The sequence below is a fragment of the Natrix helvetica genome (assembly GCF_964273705.1).
Source record: "Natrix helvetica genome assembly, chromosome: 1".
NCBI lineage: Eukaryota > Metazoa > Chordata > Lepidosauria > Squamata > Natricidae > Natrix > Natrix helvetica.
In genome coordinates, this window is record NC_138548.1 from 276,779,406 (window position 1) to 276,802,476 (window position 23,071).

The 23,071-nt window shown below is 39.0% G+C and overlaps 1 protein-coding gene across 1 annotated transcript in view; it reads right to left on the reverse strand.

Moving 5' to 3' along the window:
* Positions 1 to 9,420: 9,420 nt before the first annotated feature.
* Positions 9,421 to 23,071, reverse strand: part of PDLIM4 (PDZ and LIM domain 4) — an 82,633-nt gene continuing 68,982 nt past the window's right edge. The window contains exons 5-7 of the mRNA XM_081936670.1: positions 22,287 to 22,444; positions 19,750 to 19,870; positions 9,421 to 17,357 (exon numbers count right to left, since the gene is read on the reverse strand). Of these exons, the coding sequence (XP_081792796.1) occupies positions 17,153 to 17,357; positions 19,750 to 19,870; positions 22,287 to 22,444 (484 nt within the window). The 3' untranslated portion in view covers positions 9,421 to 17,152. The remainder of the gene's footprint in view (positions 17,358 to 19,749; positions 19,871 to 22,286; positions 22,445 to 23,071) is intronic.

Consider the following 23,071-nt stretch of genomic DNA (forward strand, 5'->3'; position numbering starts at 1 on the left):
TAAGACATAATAAACACACGGCATCATAAGAACCAAGTAAGACACAATTAAGCAATTGTGGTCTTGAGACTTAAGCCTTCCTTAGGGGTTATAATATAAAGAGGGACCAAATGTTGGGAAAAGAAAAGGTTACTTTAAACTCATAAGAATGAGAATGTATATTTTTACAAACATGAGCATTATTTGTTTCTTTTCAAAAAAATGAAAACAGGCCTCCTGTGCCTTACAAAAATAAATATGAGGGAACAGAATGATAAAAGAGGCAGAAATGAGAATAGCAGGGAGAAAGGAGATGGGCAAGTTGACAATGAACACACAGGCACATATGAGTGGCGTTGTATTACTTTTAATTCTTTCCATGCCTCCTGTGATTGTTCAGTTCAGTTAAAGGCTTTGTTGTTGGCAGGGAAAGAAGTATGTCATGTGGCTTTGGTGATGACCACATAGTTGAAATTATTCTGAATCTGCAGGGAGCCAAGGGAAGAACTCGTGCTCCAGTATCTTTAGAACATCCAGTTCAGGTTCAAAGATTCCAGCTAAAATCGAGACCTGTGATCTATCTCTGTTCTTCTGCCTCTCGCAGGATTATTTAGAAAAGATAGGTGAAATATATACGTATACTGTTGTACAATGAACCAGAGCACCTTTCTTTAACTCCTAATAATCTATTGGTGTAGTGGCCAATTTGGTGCAGTAGTTAAGACATCAAGCTAGAAACGAGGAGCCTGTGAGTTCTAGTCTCACCTTAGGCATTGTAGGAAGTTAAAACCCACCCCTCTCCTAGAAAATGAAATATTTTAGGAAATATTAAAAAGGCAGAATATTTCCCCTAAAAAGAGAAGTAGAAACTCAGAGAGGCAGAAACTCACCCCCCCACCACCACCATTAAGGCCTGGGCCAGTCTATAATACATAACAAAGATCTAACCCCTTCAGGCAAAGCCATTTCATTGCCCTTCATGGCACCACCCACCAAGTTTCAACCAAACTTAGCACACAGACAACCTACAAAGCTAGCTATGACCTCTGACAGCAACCAATCAGGATACTCTTCCTGTGCCCCAGAAAGTTCAAAGCCCAGAGAGGGCAAAAAACTCAGGGACTCTCAGCATCGCTTTCCTTTTCATCCAGGAGCTCCAAGGCATGTTATCATGTCCACCATTAAACCGTCTTTCCAAACAGCTTGCATGTTTCCAGTGTTTTTTCTCCCACTTGGAACTGAACCCAGACAGACATTTCTTCCAACAGCATGAAATCCAGCTTTGGCTTTGGCCAAACCACCCTCACCTCATCAAATTCACAGGGTTGTGTTGTGGTGGGGAAAATACCGGTAGGAAGAGGAAGACTATTAGGTTATGTTTGCCCTCTTGAGTTACTTTATAAGTAACTCAAGAGGGTAAACATAACCTAAGGCACGATGAAATATAATAAATAAATTATATACATACATATATATATATACATACATACATACATACATACATACATACATACATACATACATACATACATATATATATATATATATATATATATATATATAATGTTTTCGTAGATTTTCACGGGTGTAGGTATGCTGGTTTTGTTGTATTTGGGTCTTTTCCCGTGTAAGGTTGTAAAGACCCGAATACAACAAAACCAGCATGTATATATATATATATATAATATATATATATATTTTAACTGCTCAGGATAATCATGCCAAAGAGAGTGTTTCACCATCTAGGTTATATATATATATATCAGTGGTCTTGCCCCGCCCCTGGTGAAGCGACGACGCCTGCCTGCGCTCCACCAGCTCGGCTACCCCAGCCGAGCTGGTGGAGCGCAGGCAGGCGTCGTCGCTTCGCCAGGGGCGGGGCAAGACCGTACTTCCGGTTTTAGCGCCGGAAGGGAGCGCGTGAGCCAGGTGGAGCGCTGAAAGGGAGCGTGCGAGCCAGGTGAAGCGCTGAAAGGGAGCGCGCGAGCCAGGTGGAGCGCTGAAAGGGAGCGCGCGCGATCCGGTGCGATCCGGCAGGAACCCACCACTGCTGTATATATATATTTTATATATATATATATATATTTTAACTGCTCAGGATAATCATGCCAAAGAGAGTGTTTCACCATCTAGGTTTTTAGGGGTAAAAATATGTACAGCACTAATGGTGATGAGAGGATCTTAGGAGGTGAAGGGTCCTCACTGCCTTTGATAAACCAGAAGCAGTGCTCCCAGATGAGAAACACTGAAAGTTCCAGTCATTTGCGTGAAGAGAAACAGCACTCCTCAAAGAAAACGCACGAAGCATCTTTTTTCAAAAAGTCCATCTCTCTCTTCTATCCACTTATGTTTTTCTTTGAGTTTTCATGGTGGAATCCAGCTGATGACAAAGCATGAAGACAAATAATAAAGGCCTCCTCATGTCACTGCCTCCATTTCAGTTTTAAATTTAGAACACTTTATCACAGAAGATTGGTCTGGGATATATGATGTGCTTCAATGACTAAGCGAGGGTGACTTCATGCTTGGGGAGAAACATTTTGACAGATGTGGTAAGAGGAAAATATTCTTCAGAAAAACCAGCAACAGCTGCTGACTGAGCTGGCTGGATTGTTGCAGCTGTGCTGTGCAGGCCTGGAAAAGCTGCTCTCAACCCAGCACAAAGCTCAAGGTGCAGAAGTGAATTTGGGGGTTAGTTATTGATTGAAACATGCCTATGCTGCCCACTCCCATTTGTGAATCCCGGTGGCTTACAAATAGGAATATATAATAAAACTCACATGCAGTATTCAAGGCAGAAGAAAATACAACATGGATTTTGGGTGTGTGTTTGCAACACTTATCAACTGCATCAAAAGTAAGAGGGAATGCAAGCTGTTATTCTTGTGGTAAAAGCTTACAGTACTTTCTGTAGGATGTTTCTTCTGCGCCACAACGCTGGGTAAGATACTGAATTCAATAGATACATTTAATGGTGTAGGTGTCTGAGAGCACTTCTTGGGGTGTGCGTGTACACACATGGATGCATGGCTCTGCCTTGCATAAAGTGACTTAAGAGGTTCTTGGGGCATTAAGAAGAATGTTACTTCCCTCCCTCCTTCCCTCCCTCCCATGGCTTCTCTGGTGCCCTTAGCAATGAAGAAACAGCCATTTTGTGGAGAAGACTGAATTCAGTCTTCACCCTTGACTCTTCTCAACAAGAACTAAGTTCAAGATGTTGTGTATGATAGTGTGATCAAAGCTCTGCGGGTAGTTTTGGACTTACGACCACAATTGAGCCCAAGATTTATGTTGCTAAGTGAGACGTTTGCTAGATGAGCTTTGCTCCATTTTACAACTTAGCACAGTTGTTAAGTGAATCACTGCAGGTGTTAAGTTAGTAACATGGTTGTTAAGTGAATCTGGCTTCCCCATTGACTTTCCTTGCAGAAGGTCATAAAAGGGGATCACATATCCTTGGGACACATCATGAATAGGAGTCAGTTGCCAAGGGTCTGAATTTTGCTCTTGAGATCATAGGGATGCTGCAATGGTCATATGTGTGAAAGATGGTCATAAGTCACTTTTTTCAGTGCCTTTGTAACTGAACGGTCACTAAATGAACTGTTGTAAGTCAAGGGTTACCTGTATATCTTGTTGACAGCTCTGGTGAGATTTGTATTCTCAAGAGGACACAAGGTTAGAGAAAGAACACATGGTTTGCATCACAAAGTTGATTTTTGTGTTACCTCTCGAACATTAGATTGTAGATCTCAGTGCTGACTGTCCTTAATGGATTGCATGGGTTTTAAAAAGTGGCCATCATTTATGGTATATTGTGGCAGTGCCTACTTCTATATAAATAAATATATAATAAAATAAACACATAAATAAATATATATTGGAGGGATGGCCCCAGTGGTGGGTTACAGGCAGTACGCCCCGCTATGGGCGTACCGGATCCTGCCCCGAGCACCAGGTACCGTTCCAGTACGGTGCTCCATAGGGCCCACCCGCCCACCCGAGCTCCTTACCTGTCTTTAAACTCTTCGGTGCTTCCACACATGCACACAGTGCATACAGCGCCTGCGCGACACTCCGCCGAGCAGCTGGAGCCTCGAGGAAGCGTCACTGGAGGGTAAGATGCATGCGTGCCCTGTGCGCATTCATGTGGAGGATGCCGGGCCCCGTTGCAACCGATCCGGTTGCAACAGGATCCAGAAGCCACCACTGGATGGCCCATAATAAATCTACTCAAGCCTTCCATCCTTCCGAGGTGGCTAAAACGAGGACCCAGATTGTTGGGGCCAATAGGCTAACTCTGCAAACTGCTTAGAGAGGATTGTAAAAGCACTATGAAGTAGCATATAAGCCTGCTATTGCTATTGCTACTTGACAGGAATGGGTTGAACTTAAAACAGCCACAACGCGGGGTTCCTCCCCTTTCAGCTCCTTGAGAAGCTGTTCTTCCCATCTCTAAAAGGAAGGGATTGGTAAAGTTAAAAAAGAACTAACAGTCCTTTCTTGTGTGTGTAATAACCTCTGCAGGATGGGAACAATCATCTGAACATTAGAGGTTTTCTTGTGAGAGGTGAAACACACTCTTCGTGATGATCAGCTCACAGTTAAATGAGTGACAGGTGTATAAGAAACATGCCTAAAAATGTTAGGAAAGAGCAATAACAAACAACCCTAAGTTCCAGATGCTTTTTGCTATGCATGTCACACCATGATTTGAATGTGTTTATATTCTTTGGACCACCTATCTGGTTAATAGCTTCCTAGCCCATGTTCTGGTCATATTGTGTTTATAGAGTGGTTCTTTCCAAAATGACAACATGGAAATAGAAGGAAACAGAAGCAAGCTAATGACATCTGACCTTTTGTGTCTTTTATTGCCACAAAAAAATGAAGACTCCATATGGTTAAAGCATGGACTTATGATACTTTTGTAATTCCAGTAAAAGCAAATGCCTGAATTCATCATAAGAACAGCATAAGAAGAGTTTTGCCCACATGTCATCTGCAGAACAAGAATTCAGCAGAGGCATTTGATACGCTTCAGATGCTCACTTAGGTGCCAACCTATCTGTCAATGGAATGTGCATTTCTATGCATATTTTAACATGTAGTAACTAGTCACATAAGAATGCAAAGTATCTTTTGGGGCATAAACAAAGTTGATTTGGAGTCTTTCATTCCAAATGCTGTATCTTTTGCCCTATCCAGTGATATAATATTCATTGTTTGTAACTAGTTTCATCTTCTAGTGCCATGATGACGAACCTATAGCAGGTCTGCCACCGCTGGCATGCAGAGTGCTCTCTGTGGGCATGCGAGCTGTCACCCCAGCTCAACTTCACAGTGCATGCACACGCTCCTCCTGCTGGCCAGCTGGTTTTCGGGTCTCTGCCGTGCATGCATGGAGTGCATGCAGTAGATGTGCACACATGCGGGGAGGTCACACATGCATGTGTGGGGTCACACATGCATGTGTGCGGGTAACACAGGCATGCGCATGAGGAATCGCATACGCATTGCACGCGCACTTTCGGCATGCAACAACAAAAAGGTTAGCCATCACTGTTCTAGTGCATGGCAAAATCTAACACCGATGATTTGAACCTTCCAGATTTGGTCCAAACACTTTTAAAACAAATGTATCTTTTCCCTTTTAAATCATAGACTTTCTTCATAAGATTCAAAGTTGGAAGACATTAAAAATGTGAAGATAACAAGTGTCCTCTGCTCATAAGATATTGGTAACATTGAGTTGGTGCCAAGACTTTATCTTGCTTACTCATGACTTCCTATAGAGGTCAACTAGACATTCTTTACTTAGGAACAGTGGAAAGTAGATATAATCATAGCCTACTATTCACCCCTAACATCCAAAATGAAAAAAAAAAGGCTTCAGGAATTCATTGAATATTTTTTCAATATGCAGCCATTTCATAATTATAGTTCGAGGCATATTCATGGGAAGGAAAAAAAATGATTTGTGGTCACCAGCATGGTTCATAGAGAATGCAAAATTGTACTGGGTGGGTTCACAACTCCATCAACTCCATTATATGTTGTTCCTCAAGCACGTAGTTGGAAAAAAAAACCTGGCCTAGTCTTCTGTATGCACGCAATCATTATTGTAATGCTGACAATATATTCATAGCAACCTTTCTCCCCACTTCCTTCCTTAGAAATAGAGCAAAGCCTGAAATTAATACAGAGGAATAATAAATTGATCCAGAAATCACAAATGCTTTATGACAGCAATCTGGCTTGAAGGCCAAAGTGGTAATTTTTTACTCATTAGGTTAGTATTCCCTCTTTGGCAATTCCCAGGAGGAGCTGGATATAGTCTGACTTCCAACCACTCCTTTTTTGGCCACAGGTCTTTGTTGGCCAAGGAAATGGCCCTCGTTTCTCACAGTTGGAAACAATTTATCGGCAGAAGGGAAACTGGCCAAGAGAGAGGCTGAAACCACACGGTGTAGTCAGAGATGAGGCTCTGGAAGGGCCTCTAAGAAATTCAGCCTGTCTTTGGTGGAACATGTCTAGTCACCGAAGAACTGCTGCAATCATTGGCTTAGTTTGTGAAGGCAGGGAAGGGATTCAGGAAAAGCAAAAAAACCCAGGGATGATGCAATTCACCTCGGGTCCCGGGTGGAAAGAGAGCATGCTGGAAGGCATCAGAGTGGAAATGCAAGTGAAGTGTTTACCAAAGCTACCCTAGCAGTAGCAACAATGAGCCAAAACACTGCTCATTGCTTCAGAAAGGGCTTCAACGCAAGCGAACTCACGAGCTGGTTTTGATGTGGCACAGATCATAAACCTTTATTAGAGCTTTTAAGAAGTCCTGGGTAAACAGCCAGCCCTGGATCTCTGGTCTCAGCTGTTAGTTACAGTCTGAGCTTCTTGAATTTGTTCCACTCTCTTATTATGCAAGCAACGCAAGCATTTTACAGCTGGTATATAATTTTTAAAACTGACCATTGACCAGCATGCATGGTCACATTATGCTGGCCATTCCTGATAGCTTCTGGAATATATAGCACACATGAAAAGTTCAAATGGATTTTTAGGTTCTTTGTGGTTTGAAAGCGAAGTAAACTCCAAATTGATGAATATCATACTTGTACTTTACCTCCACTTTTCAAATAAGAGGGGTTTTAATCAAAGACTGCCTCTTAATATAAACACAGTCTGAGTTTGCTTGAGTAAAAAAAAAATCTTATTCCAGAAGGATTACAAGAAACAAGCATCTGCAGCAATGGTGGGATTCAATTTTTTTTACTACCGGTTCTGTGGGCGTGGCTTTGTGGGCGTGGCTTTGTGGGCATGGCAAGGGAAGGATACTGCAAACTCCCCATTCCCTCCCCACCCAACTGACCTGCTTTCCAGCTTGTTTCTCCTGTTCAGGGCAACAAAAGAATATCAGCTGGGAGGCTGGGAGGCAGGGCAGGCGGGGCCAGTCTATTCACTGGTTCTACAAACTACTCAAAATTTCCGCTACCGGTTCTCCAGAACCTGTCAGAACAGGCTGAATACCATCTCTGTTCTGCAGGCTCTATTGCTTTCATCAGAAAGAGCACTATGTTGCAAGTTTTGTCTCTTTTGGGTGTGGCTATAGAAAAAAAAAGTCTTTCGTGCAAAGCCAATGTGTAATCCTCCCACTCCCTATTATAAATGCTACTGGCCACAATATTAGCCTCATGCAGATAAAAAGCCCTTGTCAATTATGTAATTGACTTACAAATGAGCTTTCTCAAACCACTTCAAAAGATACATTCTAGATTTCTTCCCTCTACATACTGTATTTCACCAGGATATACTTCGGCTTTTCCCACTCCATGTCTTGTACCATATGTGTGGGAAGACTAAAATCCCCCCCCCCCCCAAACATGGTCAACAATCATAGAGATGAGGAACTGCGGGGGCTGTAATCCCAGCAGAGTTTAGCAAAGATTGGGATACATGTTTGGCTGTTGTCCTGGAAGATGGCAATCACAAACTTCCATACTTTGCCGTGGGTATTTCCAGGTCAAACTGGGAGGTGTTATGTTATGGTTTCAGTGTAATGTAAAGGGAACGTTGCTGTCCTAGAGGTGCTTTCGCCATTTAGATAGACCAAGCCAGACTCTTTCAACTAAGTGAGTAAAACGTTATGTAAAACCAGCAAGGGGAATGTAACAATCCGAGATGAAGAACAAGAGAGTGTTAGCTGTTTGTTCTGTCTATTAAACTAGGTTACTAGCAATTATAACTAAATAGTAGAGATAGAATGGGGCATGGGTGTCAAACTTGTGGTGTCACGTTGCCATCATGTGACATTTTGTGACGTTTCCCCCTTTCATGGAGCTGGGGTGGGCGTGGCCTACGTGTGACACACCCAGTTTGACACCCCTAGAATAGGGTATCCCATCGGTAGCTAGGCGTGGTTGTATGGGAGCTTCTACTGCCTTTGCTCAAAGCATTTACTACCTGAGGTTGATTCACTGCCTAATAGTGGTGCTGTGTATCAGGAAGAGCTATAACTATCATTCAAAAACTGGTCTTCAAAAGGGCAATTTTTTTCTAGCAGTTTGTAACTCAACAGGAATAGGGAATAGCAAATTTACATTGGCAAGCACTTTTCTTAGTATCAATGCTGACTTTGCATTTTGCATTTAGATTGGCCTTAGGGCATAACTTCTTTCTTTCTGGCTTTATAACATCACATTCTTAAGAAGAATTCTTATCCTTTAAGCTTCCTTCTCTCTGTACTGATGATGGTTGATTCCACTTATCTACTGAGGTCATCGCATCATCAAGCATTGTATGAATGGATTCCCCAAAGCTTAGATCGAAGTAGTTGTATTAATACCGGTAGTACATTCTTTGCCTAGAATGCCTTAAATCATTATATATGGATTGGTAGGGGAAAAAACTACAAATTAAAATGCAATCAAAATTATAGAAAGAACTGGTAACCTCATTCACTACTTTCCCAACATATCCATATTTAAGGACACAATTGCAGTAGGTTTCTATAAATCGTTTAGTGTAGTGGAATTTGCTACTGAAGTGGGATGTATAAGGCTATCAATGGATATTGCTCATGACCACCAGAATGGCTTCTTACCAGCTGTGGGAAATACAGGAGTATCACTATTCTAATCGTCTTTCCAGAGGCATCTCCTTATGGGCCACCTTGGGAATGGAATGTTGGACCAAAAGGGTTTTTTCATGTCTTCACATTTTCAATGTGTAATTCATTCTGTCAGCTGCACATATTTTATGTAATGGTATCCTGTTTTACAATTTTTGGGGGAGAAAAAAAGGGGAGTAGAAACAGCTTCATAACAGGCATATTTATTGTTTCACATGGAAAATTTGTGTCTGCTGTGGTAGATGTATGCATTATTATTTTTACATCTCCTCGGAACTGTAGTAATAATGGAAATAAAAAGAATTGCACTCGTGTGATGATTGACCTGATTTATTTAACAGTCTGATTGCCCTGATCCATCAACTTTGCAATTTTCCTAATAATAACATACAAGACTGTAAGGTTTTTCTTCATCAGGGTGGTCTAAGGATTAAGGTGTTGGGTTGAGGTCAGGCTTGTGTCTGCTCCCAGCCACAGAAGGTCAATAGGTGACCTTGGCAGTCACTCCTTCAACGCAACCTGCTCCAGACAATTGTAGCGAATAAAGGAAAAGATGGATATGAATATGGGCATGCATGCCTACAAGCCTCCTGAAGCTCCTGGAAGAATGGTGGGAGATGCCAGCTTAACAAGTAAATTAATACAATTAAATAAAAATAAACCAGCATTCCGTGTTAAGCAGCAGCCAACCTGATGCATCCAGTCTAGATCAAACATAATGTGCTAGGTATACCATCCAAAGAACATTATTTTATTTCCAGAAGCACAAAAACTCTACACAGGAACAATTTACAGGTGGCAGCAAAAGGGGGCATACACAGACTAGGCATTGACAAGTAAGATTATACAACGGCGGCATGAAATGATGATTTAAAAATAATTATCCTGATTTGGTGGGAGAAAAGGATTGCTTTTTGCACCTTGTTTCTAAGGATAGGAATTTTCACCTTGTAGATATGGCCATTGCTAACTGTCGCTAAAGATAAAGGCATATGCAATTTAAGTACACTGAGCAATTGTCAAAGAGAGATAAGATCAAAGGGTGGGGGATGGGAGATAGGCTCCCAGGAATCAAGTCACAACCCACTTAGCTCTTACAAGCATCTTGAACTGTATATGGAAATGCACTGGTAGCCAATGTACTCTAGCTGATGAAATAAAACGTTTGCATAATCCCAGTATTTTCTTTCCAGTCAAAAGTCTAGCAGCTTCGTTTCGCGCTACAGTAATCACATCAGCAAGTGGTTTTCTGTAATTCAGTTGATGAGTAATGAACATATGTGGAACCATGGCCAAGGCTGAGCTAATCAGCATCAGACTCGTTCAGCGTACCAACTGAAGCACAAAATAACTCCTGTACATTTCTGTCTTCATTACATCCAGCCTCCATAGGTTTCGACTTAAATGTTCTGTAGTTTTTTATAGGATTTTATAAAGTTCAGGCACTATGCATGGCATCCCATCATTGGCATCTGCAATATTGACAACCACAATGAATTTGACTGCAGGGCTGTGTGAATCCTGCAATTCTTTTGCTGATTAAAGTATCGTTTGAATTTAATACATTCAGATTTGTCTAAGATCAAGATTTGTAATGCGAATGTTTCTGCAAAAAGAACCCAAAGCAGGCCAGGTTTAATTAGCCCTGCCTACTTTATGTTTGAACATGTTTCATATCCAAGGAGAAGATGCTTTAGATAAGGAGAAGCTATCTACTTGGAGGGATATATTACTCTGCAATCACTTATACTGGGCTATTGCTATTCATATCTACCATGAACACACTCATACACTAGCGAATATATTTGTGAGCAGTGCATACGTAGTGGACAAGGCACAGCCTGAAAATAAATACACGAAAGAGTCTATTCAATTAATCTTTCTAACTATACACCCAGAAGTCTTAAGTTGTGAACTCTTGCCATAAATAGTGGAGCATTTTCCAGGAGTTGGTCCTCAAAGACCACAACCCGTCTAAGAAATTTTCCAGACCACACGTTAATGTACAATAAATCAACATGAATTATTCACATATTTCACAATATTCAAAATTCTCCCAGCTCATCCTTAACAGCATTAGTTTGGTGTTAGGAAAGTATTACAGTTTCCTCATATTTGTGTGTCTGTGGGTATTACAAATTGTGTGAATCATGGTTAGGTGAATGTCATGGATGCTTACTGAATGGTACCGAAAAAGAACAATGCAATCAATAAGCCTAATCACCAAGGATCATTTTTTGCCTGTACTGGACTTATGAATCTTCTCTTCTGGTATTCCACAGGGCTCAATTCCAGAAAAGTGTGTAAGATGGTGACCTTCAAGATATAAAAAGCTAAGTTAAAAGGACATGCCTCGACATCTTTTCTAAAAATAGAGTTTAGGACCAAAGTTCCTGAGAGAATTTGTTTCGTAGCCTGGTAACAAACCTCTTAATTTAGTAGGTTGTGACTGGATTCCTTGAATAGATGGTGAACACACCTTTTAATTCATTTAAATTGATTTTATTTTCCTCACTCTTCTGTTTTCAGCTTTGCCTTCAAAGAATACAGGATTTATGGACCTCCAGATATTTTGGACTTAAAACTCTTTCTAATCAGTGGGGCCAGTGCAGAAGGCTATCCTATGTCACCACACAATGTTTGTGTCCATTCATAGATATCTTCTCATGGTCATCACTTCTGCTTCAGAAAAAGTCTATTCTGTTCTGTATTAAAATAAAATACTATGTCCTTATGGCTGTTTTTTTTCAATGGTGGCTTACTCCCGTTTCGGCCGAACCGGCAGTAGTGGTAGTGGGAGGCCCCGTCCACCCGCCCAGACACTTCTGCGCATGCACAGAAGTGTTGCATGCACGTGTGGGTGCGTGCCCGAACTGGTAGTAAAAATATTTGCAATCCACCATTGGTTTGCTTCTATGTCTTTTTAAACTTATGGAAGAATTACTACTAATAGGAGAAAATATTTGTAATTCAGGGTTGAACTGTGCGGTCCTTGGGGCTCTCTAAGCTTGGTTGTTTTCTTGCAGATTTTTCATTATTAAACTAGGTAACATCCTCAGTGCCAGAATTTGCAAGAAAACAACCAAGCTCAGAGATAATCAAGGACCCTACAGAGTTGCTACTGTTTGTGTAATATAAGGCATTGGAACCTTAACTACATTTATTCACTGTTTTAAAAGCCATCTCTGCAAAGAACCTCTGATTATGTTCCAGTCCAGTATTATTAAAGAAAACGTCCCAACTTATCTATTGCTAGGAGTAGTATCTCATATGTTAAGAATAAAATTCAAAGTCATCCAAGTAGCTTTTGGGTCACATAATAGAGCTTTTTCTTCTTTACCTTTATTTTATAACCTTACTCTCAATTTCTCCATAAAATCTACTCGAGAGAGTTGGAAGATTCCCCCAGAGGAGAAATTGCTGAGAATGGAAAGATTGAAAACAAGAGAAGTAACAATCTGTGCTCTCAATGGATGATCCATGATCAAAATAACTCAAAAGATTTCGCCTTTGGTGCTATAAGGACATTGTGACAAAATCTTCTTGATTTTCCATTTTTTAAAGTTAAAGTATACCAGTGCTGAAATGAATGTGTGATCAGGAGTATGAAAATCTTATAAAAAGTTGTCACAAGATCCTGATGGCTGGCAGCGTAAGAGAAACATTACCAACCACATTGTTTCTGAGTGTGACAGACTATGAAATAATAAAAAATTCTTAAGGCTATAGTAGCGGTGATGAAACAGTTAAACCATAATTCATTTGATAATGAGGTGGACTCATAATATATTTAAACTCCATACACAATATGTTTTCCTAAAATGTTTTTCTGTATTATTGAATAGTTAATCCACACAAATAAAAAATATCTTATCCCCTTGATTGAACTGGCAACCACATTCCAGTTTTAATAATATGCTACAAAATTTTTCCGTAGGATAAGAGGCATAGCTAGAAGGAAATGAATTTGTAACAAGATGGCTCCAATTTGGATACTGTATGAATGGTCAATTTAAAAAAAGAACTAGCAAGAGGCAAATTTTTCTGCATATCCATGCAGATAAAAGACAAGAAAAGTTTCATTCCTTGGCTAGTAAAGTTATTTGCATACAATAAAGGCTGAAATAGATCATTGAATTAAGTAATTATGTGCAATTAGTTTTATGCAATTTATAAAGCTCACAGTTCAAGACTAATAAATTTCTAACATGTGGCACATGTTTTAATATTATAACAGATCTGAAGTAGACAGCAGACTCCTGCAGGGTGAAAAACAGCCTTTGAAATGAATTGAAGAGAGAATAAAGAGCAATGCAAACTGATCTACAGCCTAACATATTCAGAAACCTGTGTTTTCACTGCGTAAAAAAAAAAGTTGATTATATCAGGTTTGTGATGCACTTTTCAATCTAGAAATATCTGGCCTCATTTATTTGCAAGTTAGTTTCTTTCCAATGAGGTGTTCTCTTTATTGTCAAGCAACTATATGATTATTATAGCATGTGTATATAGAGATATCTATCTTTTAGATTTCAGCTTTATTACAGCAATGATTAGTAAAATGAAAAAAATAAGCATAAGAAAAGCGATAGGTATGATTGACTTTAGCAGTTTTTAAACTGATGCATGTTTTAAGAAAACTAGAATCAAGGCCTGAATATTCTAAGCTATTACAATGAAACATATACAGTACTTGTACCTCAAATTGTATTAAAGAATCCATATTGTGGATTTTTTCCAATTTTTCCAAGTAGAAAGTTTTAATGAAAAACAAACTTACATTTAATCAAATCTTGTATCTGATTAAAAATAATGGCTGAATTTAATTTCAAGAAACAGTTGCAAGGCATTAAGGTAAATTGTTCACCCAAAAGCACTTGTAAAAACACCCTTATTTCTAGTATGGAAATCATGGGGGGCTGTTTCAAGGCACTTGTGCAAAGGACCATGGCAGTCTGCCACTTCATTAGAATGTACCCTACAGGCAAAATCCTAATTACAAGTCAAGAAAGATTGCTTGTTTATCAAACTCACTTGATAATGAAAGGACAAAAGAGATGTGAGATAAACTGGGGAGACCCTTCAATAAACCAGATGTTGTGAATTATCAACTGCATTTCAAAGACCAGAAATTAGGTACCAATTTTCAATTTAAAGGCACCCAGCAATTTGTAAAATTGTAGTCTCACAGTATATGTGTTCCACGGAGCACTTCAAACCCACGAAACAGTATAATCATATCTCCGCAGAGCATGTATAACCCACAAAACAATATAATCATACCTAGGGGCCCTAAGGATTAACACAAAGAAGTCAAATTGGAGCAAATGTACACAACTGTTGCAAAAGAAATAGTTATCTCTTGGCAACCAAGAAATGAAACAACAACAATATTGCTTGATTGATAACTATAATAATACGTAAGAGTTTCCTGATTTACTCAAATGATTCCATGAAGAGAAAAACACAAATATTAGGTTAAAAAAACCCATTAAAACTAGTGATAAATGGTAATAAAATTACAACCCTTCATTTAGAGTTGGAAGCTACTGAAGAGTTCAAATAGGGCTGTTTTCCCACCTGGCAGGAAACTTTGCATAATAGAGCTAATGTGAAAATAAAAGTGTTGCAATGCTTTAATAACTATTTAACTAGTTTCATATTTATACACACAAAAATACTGATTCCTGTTTAATTGGTCAGCAAAAAAACAACAACAACCACAAACACAAAAACCAAAACAGCAATGCAATGCTGAGATATCTTCCCTATTACTGATGGCTAAAAATAGGATGTAGCAGAAGTGGTCCTTCTGAAAGGACTTCAGCAGTATTTTCCTTGCAAGCAGTGGCAGGCAGAAAGCTACCAGATGGAATTTTGTAGGCATTTCAAGGGAAGAGGATCAGCAGTTTTCCATGCAGGAGAAGTTCACTAATCTTTCACAACAAAAGTATGCAGGTGGAGGAAGAAAAATAAAGATGGAGGAAAAGCTTTTGTGTCTTCTATTAATAGCTTATATGGCTGACAGGGTCTGACTGATTGCTGGTTAAATGATTATTAATATATACATTTATAACAACTGCAGATAGAAAAAAAGATAAACTCAGTCAATCAAGCTTCTTTAAATGAGAACCTTAATGACACAGACAATATGTTGATGGTAAAGAGAACTATGTTTTAACTAAAAGTACATACTTTTCTTCATCCTTGTTGCTACATTTTACTTGTTAAAACATAAAGTGGTTTTCATACTGGGCAAGTTTCATCCTATGTTATCAAGAAATAAATGTCTGTCTGACTATCTTCTATATCTATTTGTCTGAAATGAGGCTTAATATTCTTATAATTTTATGGATTTTTCTGCATTTCATTCAATTCATTCAAACACGAAAAGACTTCAGTGCATCCAGGGATATTCAGTTCTGAAAACTTAAAGTCAAAAATATCTTTGTGATCTTTCAGGATTTCTTTTATATTGACTGAATTGATATTTGCCCCAGAGATGAATACTAAAATTCAAATTAACTGAAACTGAGACCAGTTCTATATTTGAGGCTTGAATATAAAATCTTATTGTTTAAACACAAAGGAGGAAGTAGTAAAAATAGTTGTCCATGTGATTTGATACAACAGCAAGAGCAATTATGGTATCTCACAGAAAACAAAGAACATTGGTATCATATGTAAAGATTCTGTTATATCTGATTCTTTTCTGTACATGCATTCCATACATTTTTGTTTACAGAGAATTTTACATTTGAGAGTTCATCTTTACAACTGACAGTATCAGAGGATCTAGAGCAGGAGTGTCAAACTTGATTTCATTGAGGGCCGCATCAGCGTTGTGTTTGACCTCGGGAGACAGGGTGGTGGTGGCCAGCTATACGTCACTCATGTCGGGTGGCTGTGGTGGCCCGAGAACTCTGCCAGTGAAAATGGGCTGTTTCCAGGGTGGCCCTGTGGGTCAGATCTAGACAAACCATGGGCCGGATCCTGTCCCCGGACCTTGAGTTTGACACCTGATCTAAAAGATCTGAGAACACACATATCATCTTTAACCTGCTCACTGCTCTTAACCAACAGAGGATCAATTATGGGTTTCCAATAATGTTTCTTTAGGAGAATTAAAAGGGCAGGATTAGATAAGCAGAAAGTTCCAGCTGCTAATGCTGCCATCTGTCACAAGGATGACAAAATGGGGCTCTTTATCACTTTGATTGTTCCAGGAAAAGTGTGAAATGGCTTTTGCATTATTACCAAGAAAATTAGGTGTCCAGGTCCATGAATAAGGCTACCACACATGGGCTGCAAAACAGCCAACCATAGAGGGCACAAAACAAAACAGAACCCTCTAGCTTGCTGCTGCCTTCTAATTTTTGCAGCTTAGATATGGTAGCCCAAGTATGCAGCCACTAGGAGTAAAGCTCACCTCAAAAAAGAAAAGACTTTGCTTTTTTTTGCAAATAAAAAAGCATTTGTTTCCTAAATACTGAACATAACTAAAATAACAAATAGGCAGCAATTATATCAACACCACTTGAAAAAGGATTTATAAGAGAATTTCTCTAACTATATTAATATTAATAATAATAATAATTAAACATGGTCTCAGTGTTCTATACCCTGAAAGCCACAAAGCTGTATTTATCGTATATCTATATTACTGACAAAAAGTAAAATTTAATGCAATGCTTTAAACTGTCAGTTCTTAAAGTGCCTTATTTTTAAATGGGACAAAAAAAAATACTGGTTGTATGTGGAAAAGTTCTTTTTAAAAAGCATCTATTTTTACATAGATTTTGGATGGTCTACAGCAACTATTATTTGCAGGTTTTTTTTTTAAATTCCAGCACAGCAACCAAAAAGCGAAGTTTTATAAGAAATGGGGGAAAGCAATTTTTTTCCAAAGGTTTTCTGCAACCAATACTGTGCCACCTAAGGTCCCAAGGGTAATTCATTTAATCTCTGAAAGATATTTTACTGAGAATAAACCCTTTTGACTCTCTTCTAGCTCTTTCAACCTGGCTGGGAAATAGTAGTATCTAATTAGACAAGTTCAACTTTGGCATTGGGGTAAACAGCTACCACGTCGTATCCTTCTGGTGGTTTAACCCTTTCCTTGGCATGGGTCTCACAGTATAGTTGTTCCTCAATGAAGAAGTAGCCCCTTTGCTTCAGATTGAGGCCACAGTCGTCACACATGAAACATTCTGGATGGTAGAGTTTGTCACGGGCTTTCACTATTGTGCCACTGTTAAGAGTGAAAGAGAGAAGAGAAGGCAAGAAAGTTAAAATAATTCATAGCTTGGATAGAAAGATGATGGCGAGAATATATAAATAAATTTCTGCTGAAGCATAAAATGGAAGAGGAAATCATGAAAGAACAAATGATAAAATGGGCACAGAACTTTGGCTATAATATTGAATTGGATAAATGGGAAACATTTTGGGGAACAAACTTAAAAATGACACTATCAGTTGCACACAAGGAAAATCAGTACAAAAATGTTTTACAGATGGCACCTGGCACCAACAAGGTTAGCTAAAATCTCAACAAATACCTCCCCAAAATGCTGGAAATGTGAATCAATACATGGAACATAACTACCACTTATGGTGGACCTGTGAGGAGGCTAATTTGTTTTTGGAAAAGTATCAAAAAGTGACTTGAGATAATAACAGGTGTTAAAATAGAATGGAAACCTGAAGTTTTTTTTAATTAGGAATAATGACTGTGAAATATAAAAAAGAAATTCAGTATTTAATATTACATATAATTACAGGATTGCCTTCGCCCAGAAATGGAAAAACAAATTAATTCCAAGTGAAGATGAAATAATTAGAAAGGTTATGGACTGTGCTGAAATGGACAAATTAACAAAAGAAATCCAGGGAAAAGAAGAAACAGAATATTACCAGATATAGGATAAATGGTATAGGTAGATGGAGAAAAGAAACAAGGATCAATGAAGGAAGATAACAAAGCCCAAAAATAATAGTTAAGGAGAATTAACACACATATATGTATCCAAGTGGTCAGCCAATATAGCAGACAGAGGAGTAAGATAAGAGGGTTAAGAATGGTGAAATTCAAATGAAATAAAATAGAAGGGGAAACAATATAAGGTGAGCGATATCGATTGGCAATCGCTATTAGAAAGAACAGGAAGCTCCTGTTCGTATTGCATTGTGTAAATGTAGTGTACGTCTAAGTTTTGTGTATGTGTATTTTACATGTTTGTAAATAAAATTTAAAACTAAAAAAAAAGTTGCATGCTTAAAACCATTACTGTTTCTTGCACATGAAAAGAATTATTACATAAGCCTAAATATCTGTGGAGATTCTCAATCATCCAAGTCATGGTTGTCCCAAAGGTGCTTTTTCAGGAGGCAGCTGGACTTCCTTGTTTTTTTCTTTTGCTTCTCATCTTCAAAAGAGAACGTCTTCAAAAGGAGAAAAAAAACAAGACAGTCCGTTGCCTCTTGAAAAAGCACCTTTGGGACAACCATGACCTGGATGACTGAGAATCTCTACAGACTTTTAGCTATACAATATGGGATGAACACCCTTTGAATGGTGTGAGAATAGGAATGGATTTCCAGGGGGGGGGGGGGGGAATTGCAGACTACAGGAACCATTTGCACTACTCAGGTGACCCTGAGGATACAGATAAATCTCCAAGTGCTTCAACGACCCTCTAAAACAGGGGTGTCAAACTTGTGGCCTGCAGGCCGGATGCTGGCTATGCCCATGCCAAGTTTAGTGAAAAGAGGAAAAGTCCCATAACGTCACATGACACAGTCGTGACAACTTAAGTTTGACACCCCTGCTCTAAAAGAATGCAAATGACCAGCTGTCTGCAAGGAATATAAATCCTTCCATTCCTCACTATCCTGCCAGGGCTGAAGAAGCTTCTTGGATGAAAAGCGAAACATCTTCAGAAGAAAAAACAAGAAAATCCAGTTACCTCCTGAAAAAGCGTCCTTGGGACAAGCCTAAACGGTTCTATTTTACCTAGGCACATCTCTGTCCCCACAAGACAAAGACTAACGGTTAAGAAGAAGTAATAGCCAGCCACCAACACCCCAATCTACATCTAAAAAACTACACACAAGAGGGACCATATAAATATCACACACAGAACAGACCAAAGCACAGAGAAGTTCTCTGAGGATGGGCTCCAGCACAAGTCCAAAAGCTCAGAAGACAAAACCTCTGGTACCAGTGACCAGCCCAGACTGGATCCCACAAAGACTCAGAGCTTTGCTTCCACCCTTTGCAAAAGCCGAGAATGTGCAGCTGCTCCTTAATTTCATATTTCTGAGCCGACCGGATTCCAATGAAATCAGGGAATCCTCTTTTGCATGGAGTTCCATACAAATTTTGGAACAACCCAGGTACTTTGGATCAAGAGACTAACATCCGTCAATGTTAAAGCTGCAATACATATTTAATTAACCTTCCTGTGAAAGAAGAAGTCCAGATGCCATCCTGCTCTTATAATTCCACCCAGCACATAACGTGGTTTTATGGCCCATATTTACAACGAGAGTTTAAAATGAAACAGATGGCACTTTTATTTGCTAGCTTTCCCAAACAGGATATAAACTATTAAGGCTCCTGGGGAGATTCATGTACTTACACAATGCCATTACCACATCTGGTACACTCAGGGAGCACCTGCAAGCCAGACATGGCTCCACCCAATTTGGGGACTGGAGATTTAATGTGTCTCGGACTGGTCACTTTGTCGTACTTTTCACCTGTCAACAAGGTAAGATAAAATTTCAGTATTATTGATTTAAGGCATGTGGAATGTCTCAGATATGCAAACTTATTTGTTTAAATACAGGTAGTCTTCGAGTTTCAACAGTTCCTTTAGTGACCATTCAAAGTTACAACGGCACTGAAAAAAGTGACTTATTTTTCACGTGACTGTTGCCGCATCCCCTTAGTCACATGATCAAAATTCAGACGCTTAGCATCTGGTTCATATTTATGATGGTCGCTGTTAGATACTTGTACTAACTGCAGTGGTTTCCACCAAGGTCCTCTGTTCCGGCGGGAACAGAGGTTTAATCCTATTGGTTGAAGGGTCTGACAGCTCCCTATAAAAGGGCTGCTGTCAGACTCAACCTTCGCTGGATTGTTCTCACTTGTTACCCAATCTAACAGTCGCAGTGTCCTGGGGTCATGTGATCATCTTTTCCGACCTTCTGACAAGCAAAGTCAATGGGGAATACATATTCACTTAACAACCATTACTAACTTAACAAATACAATGATTCATTTAACAGCTGTGGCAAGAAAAGTCATAAAATGGGGCAAACTCATTTCAAAAAATGTTTGGGTTAAATTTTGGGTTCAGTTGTGGTCGTAACTCAAGGACTACCTATAATTTCTTCTTGAATTCAAAAATAAGGGGGTGGTTTTAAAATACACAACATTCCTTTCTTTATCACCAGAATGATAGGAACATCCTAAGGCCGCATTCACAGGCAGCGGAAAATCCTTTAGAAATCAATGGGGTGTTTTTTTCCCCCTGACCTAATATGGGGCTATATGTCAGATGATGTAAAGATTATGGAACAGGTGACCAGCATTAACCTCAAGGTATTTATTTTAAAATGGTAGCATGACTATAAGTATAAGAAAGCAAGATAACATGGGAATCTCATATTGAAGTTCTGTTTTGCTAGATAAAAACCAAACATTAAAAAATGGGGGAAATGGTGTGAGAGAGATTTAAAAAGTAACAAAGGAAAGCTGGTATAAAAAAGCTGTATAGAGGAAACACAGAAGACAGATGATGTCGCCTAATTTAGAAAATGTTTTGACTTTATGGATTTGGAAGGGGGGGGGAATATGACCTCGTGCTATGTAAAGGAAATCAAGCAAGGCCATAACACTGCTAAAGTGCACTTTTATAGCATGCCAGATTTATTTATTTTACTGTATGTCAGGACTCAGAGAGACCTTTAAAAGCTTATAATAAAAGCAAGATAGCATGTTAGAAACTGGGTTAAGGGTTATATTATGAAAAAAAAAACTATGTAGTTTGAACTAACCAGAAAAAGAGGGAACTCAAGAAATCTTTATATAAAGGTAAAGATTCCCCTCGCACATATGTGCTAGTCATTCCTGACTTTAGGGGGCAGTGCTCATCTCCGTTTCTAAGCTGAAGAGTTAGCATTGTCCAAAGACATCTCCATGGTCATGTGGCTGGCATGACTAAATGCCGAAGGTGCATGGAATACTGTTACCTTCCCACCAATGGTGGTCCCTATTTTTCTACTTGCATTTTTTATGTGCTATCAAACTGCTAGGTTGGCAGAAACTGGGACAAGTAACGGGAGCTCACTCCATTATGCGGTGCTAGGGATTCGAACCATTGAACTGCCGACCTTTCTGATCAACAAGCTCAGCATCTTAGTGACTGAGCCACTGTGTTCCGAGAAATCTTTATATACAAGATTATATACATGTAATACTTTTGAATATACAGATATGCAGATACCAATGTCCACATTCTGACTGCTCTGGTTTTTAAACAGCCTATGTATGCTTTGAGACTTTGCTTGCTAACACTTATGTCAGTGCCCCCTTTCCCTATTAATTGCATACTCGGGGGGAGGGGGGTGTTTCCTGATTTCTTTTTCTTCTCCACTCACATCAATATTAAAATACAAAGACCTGCAATTAGAAGTGGAACAACTGTGGCAAAAGAAAGCAAAGATAATACCAATCGTAATATGCACCTTGGGACACAATCCAAAAACTACCAGAACTGTTGACATTGACAAAAATCACAGTCAGTCAATTGCAAAAGGCAGCTTAACTTGGAACAGCTTATATTAATAAACTTGGATTGATTATATTATTAAGAGGAGGAAAGTATATTGGGTATGTTTGCCATCTGGAGTTCTTTGTAAGAATAATAAAGGAAAAATACAAATAAATAGATAGAATATCCCGTGATGATACCTTTAGCACCATCAAACATCTGCCTATTGCAGGTCCTTGGGAGGGACAATAGGTGGATTGAAAAGCCAAATCTAGCCCAAACATCTGGCTGACTGTGTGACCAACCATCACGATCAAGAATTATTGCGCATATGGTTTCTAAGACCGGCATGTACTTTAAGGTATGCATAAAAAAGGAACGTTTGTGCTCCTTACCATTCTCTCCAGCTTCCAACATGCCTTGCAGATACCGGAAAGATCCTGACTGCTTAGGTTCTGAAATGGGCCTTTCATGATCTTGTAGCATTTTGTACACATCCGAGTCTGTATCGATTCCATTTTTGTTCCTTGCGAGACACCTTAGAGGATCAGCACTATTTGAATAGAAAATGAAGGTTAACCAATTGATGCCAACTGAAGAGGTACCAACCTAAAGTCCATTGAAGAAAAGGAGTCTTTTATACGAAGTTTCACAATGTTTTCTAGAACTGTTTCATCAACTCATGGACTTGATAACTGAAACTTTTGGCAAACCAATCCCATGTTTACTAATGAGGATTCAACCATTTGTTTCTGCTTTCTTGTTTCTGGAGTGATGGTTGGTCATGTACATGTGCAATCTATTATATGCAAAGAATTGCCAATGAAAGAGCCCTTGGGTTCATTCTACTGGCTACTGAACCATATATTTAAGACTAACCAGTAAGTGCAAGACAGCTGCTGCAATTCATTGAATTACTGTGTTACACATGGATCATATTTTTTTTAAAAAAATGCATTAAATTAAATTAAATTAAATTACTGAAGGAATTGGAAGTCCTCCCACCACTGAATAATATTTGGCACAGGAGGTTGCTTTTTTTTTGTTATTGCCAAACATTGTCTTGGGGATACTACTTAAAGAAAAGAAACTTCACCCTTTATAAATTTTATTCCTTGTGAATTGGGTTGCATTTCATCTATAATACATTTGAAAAAAATGTTTGATGTAATGTTTGATA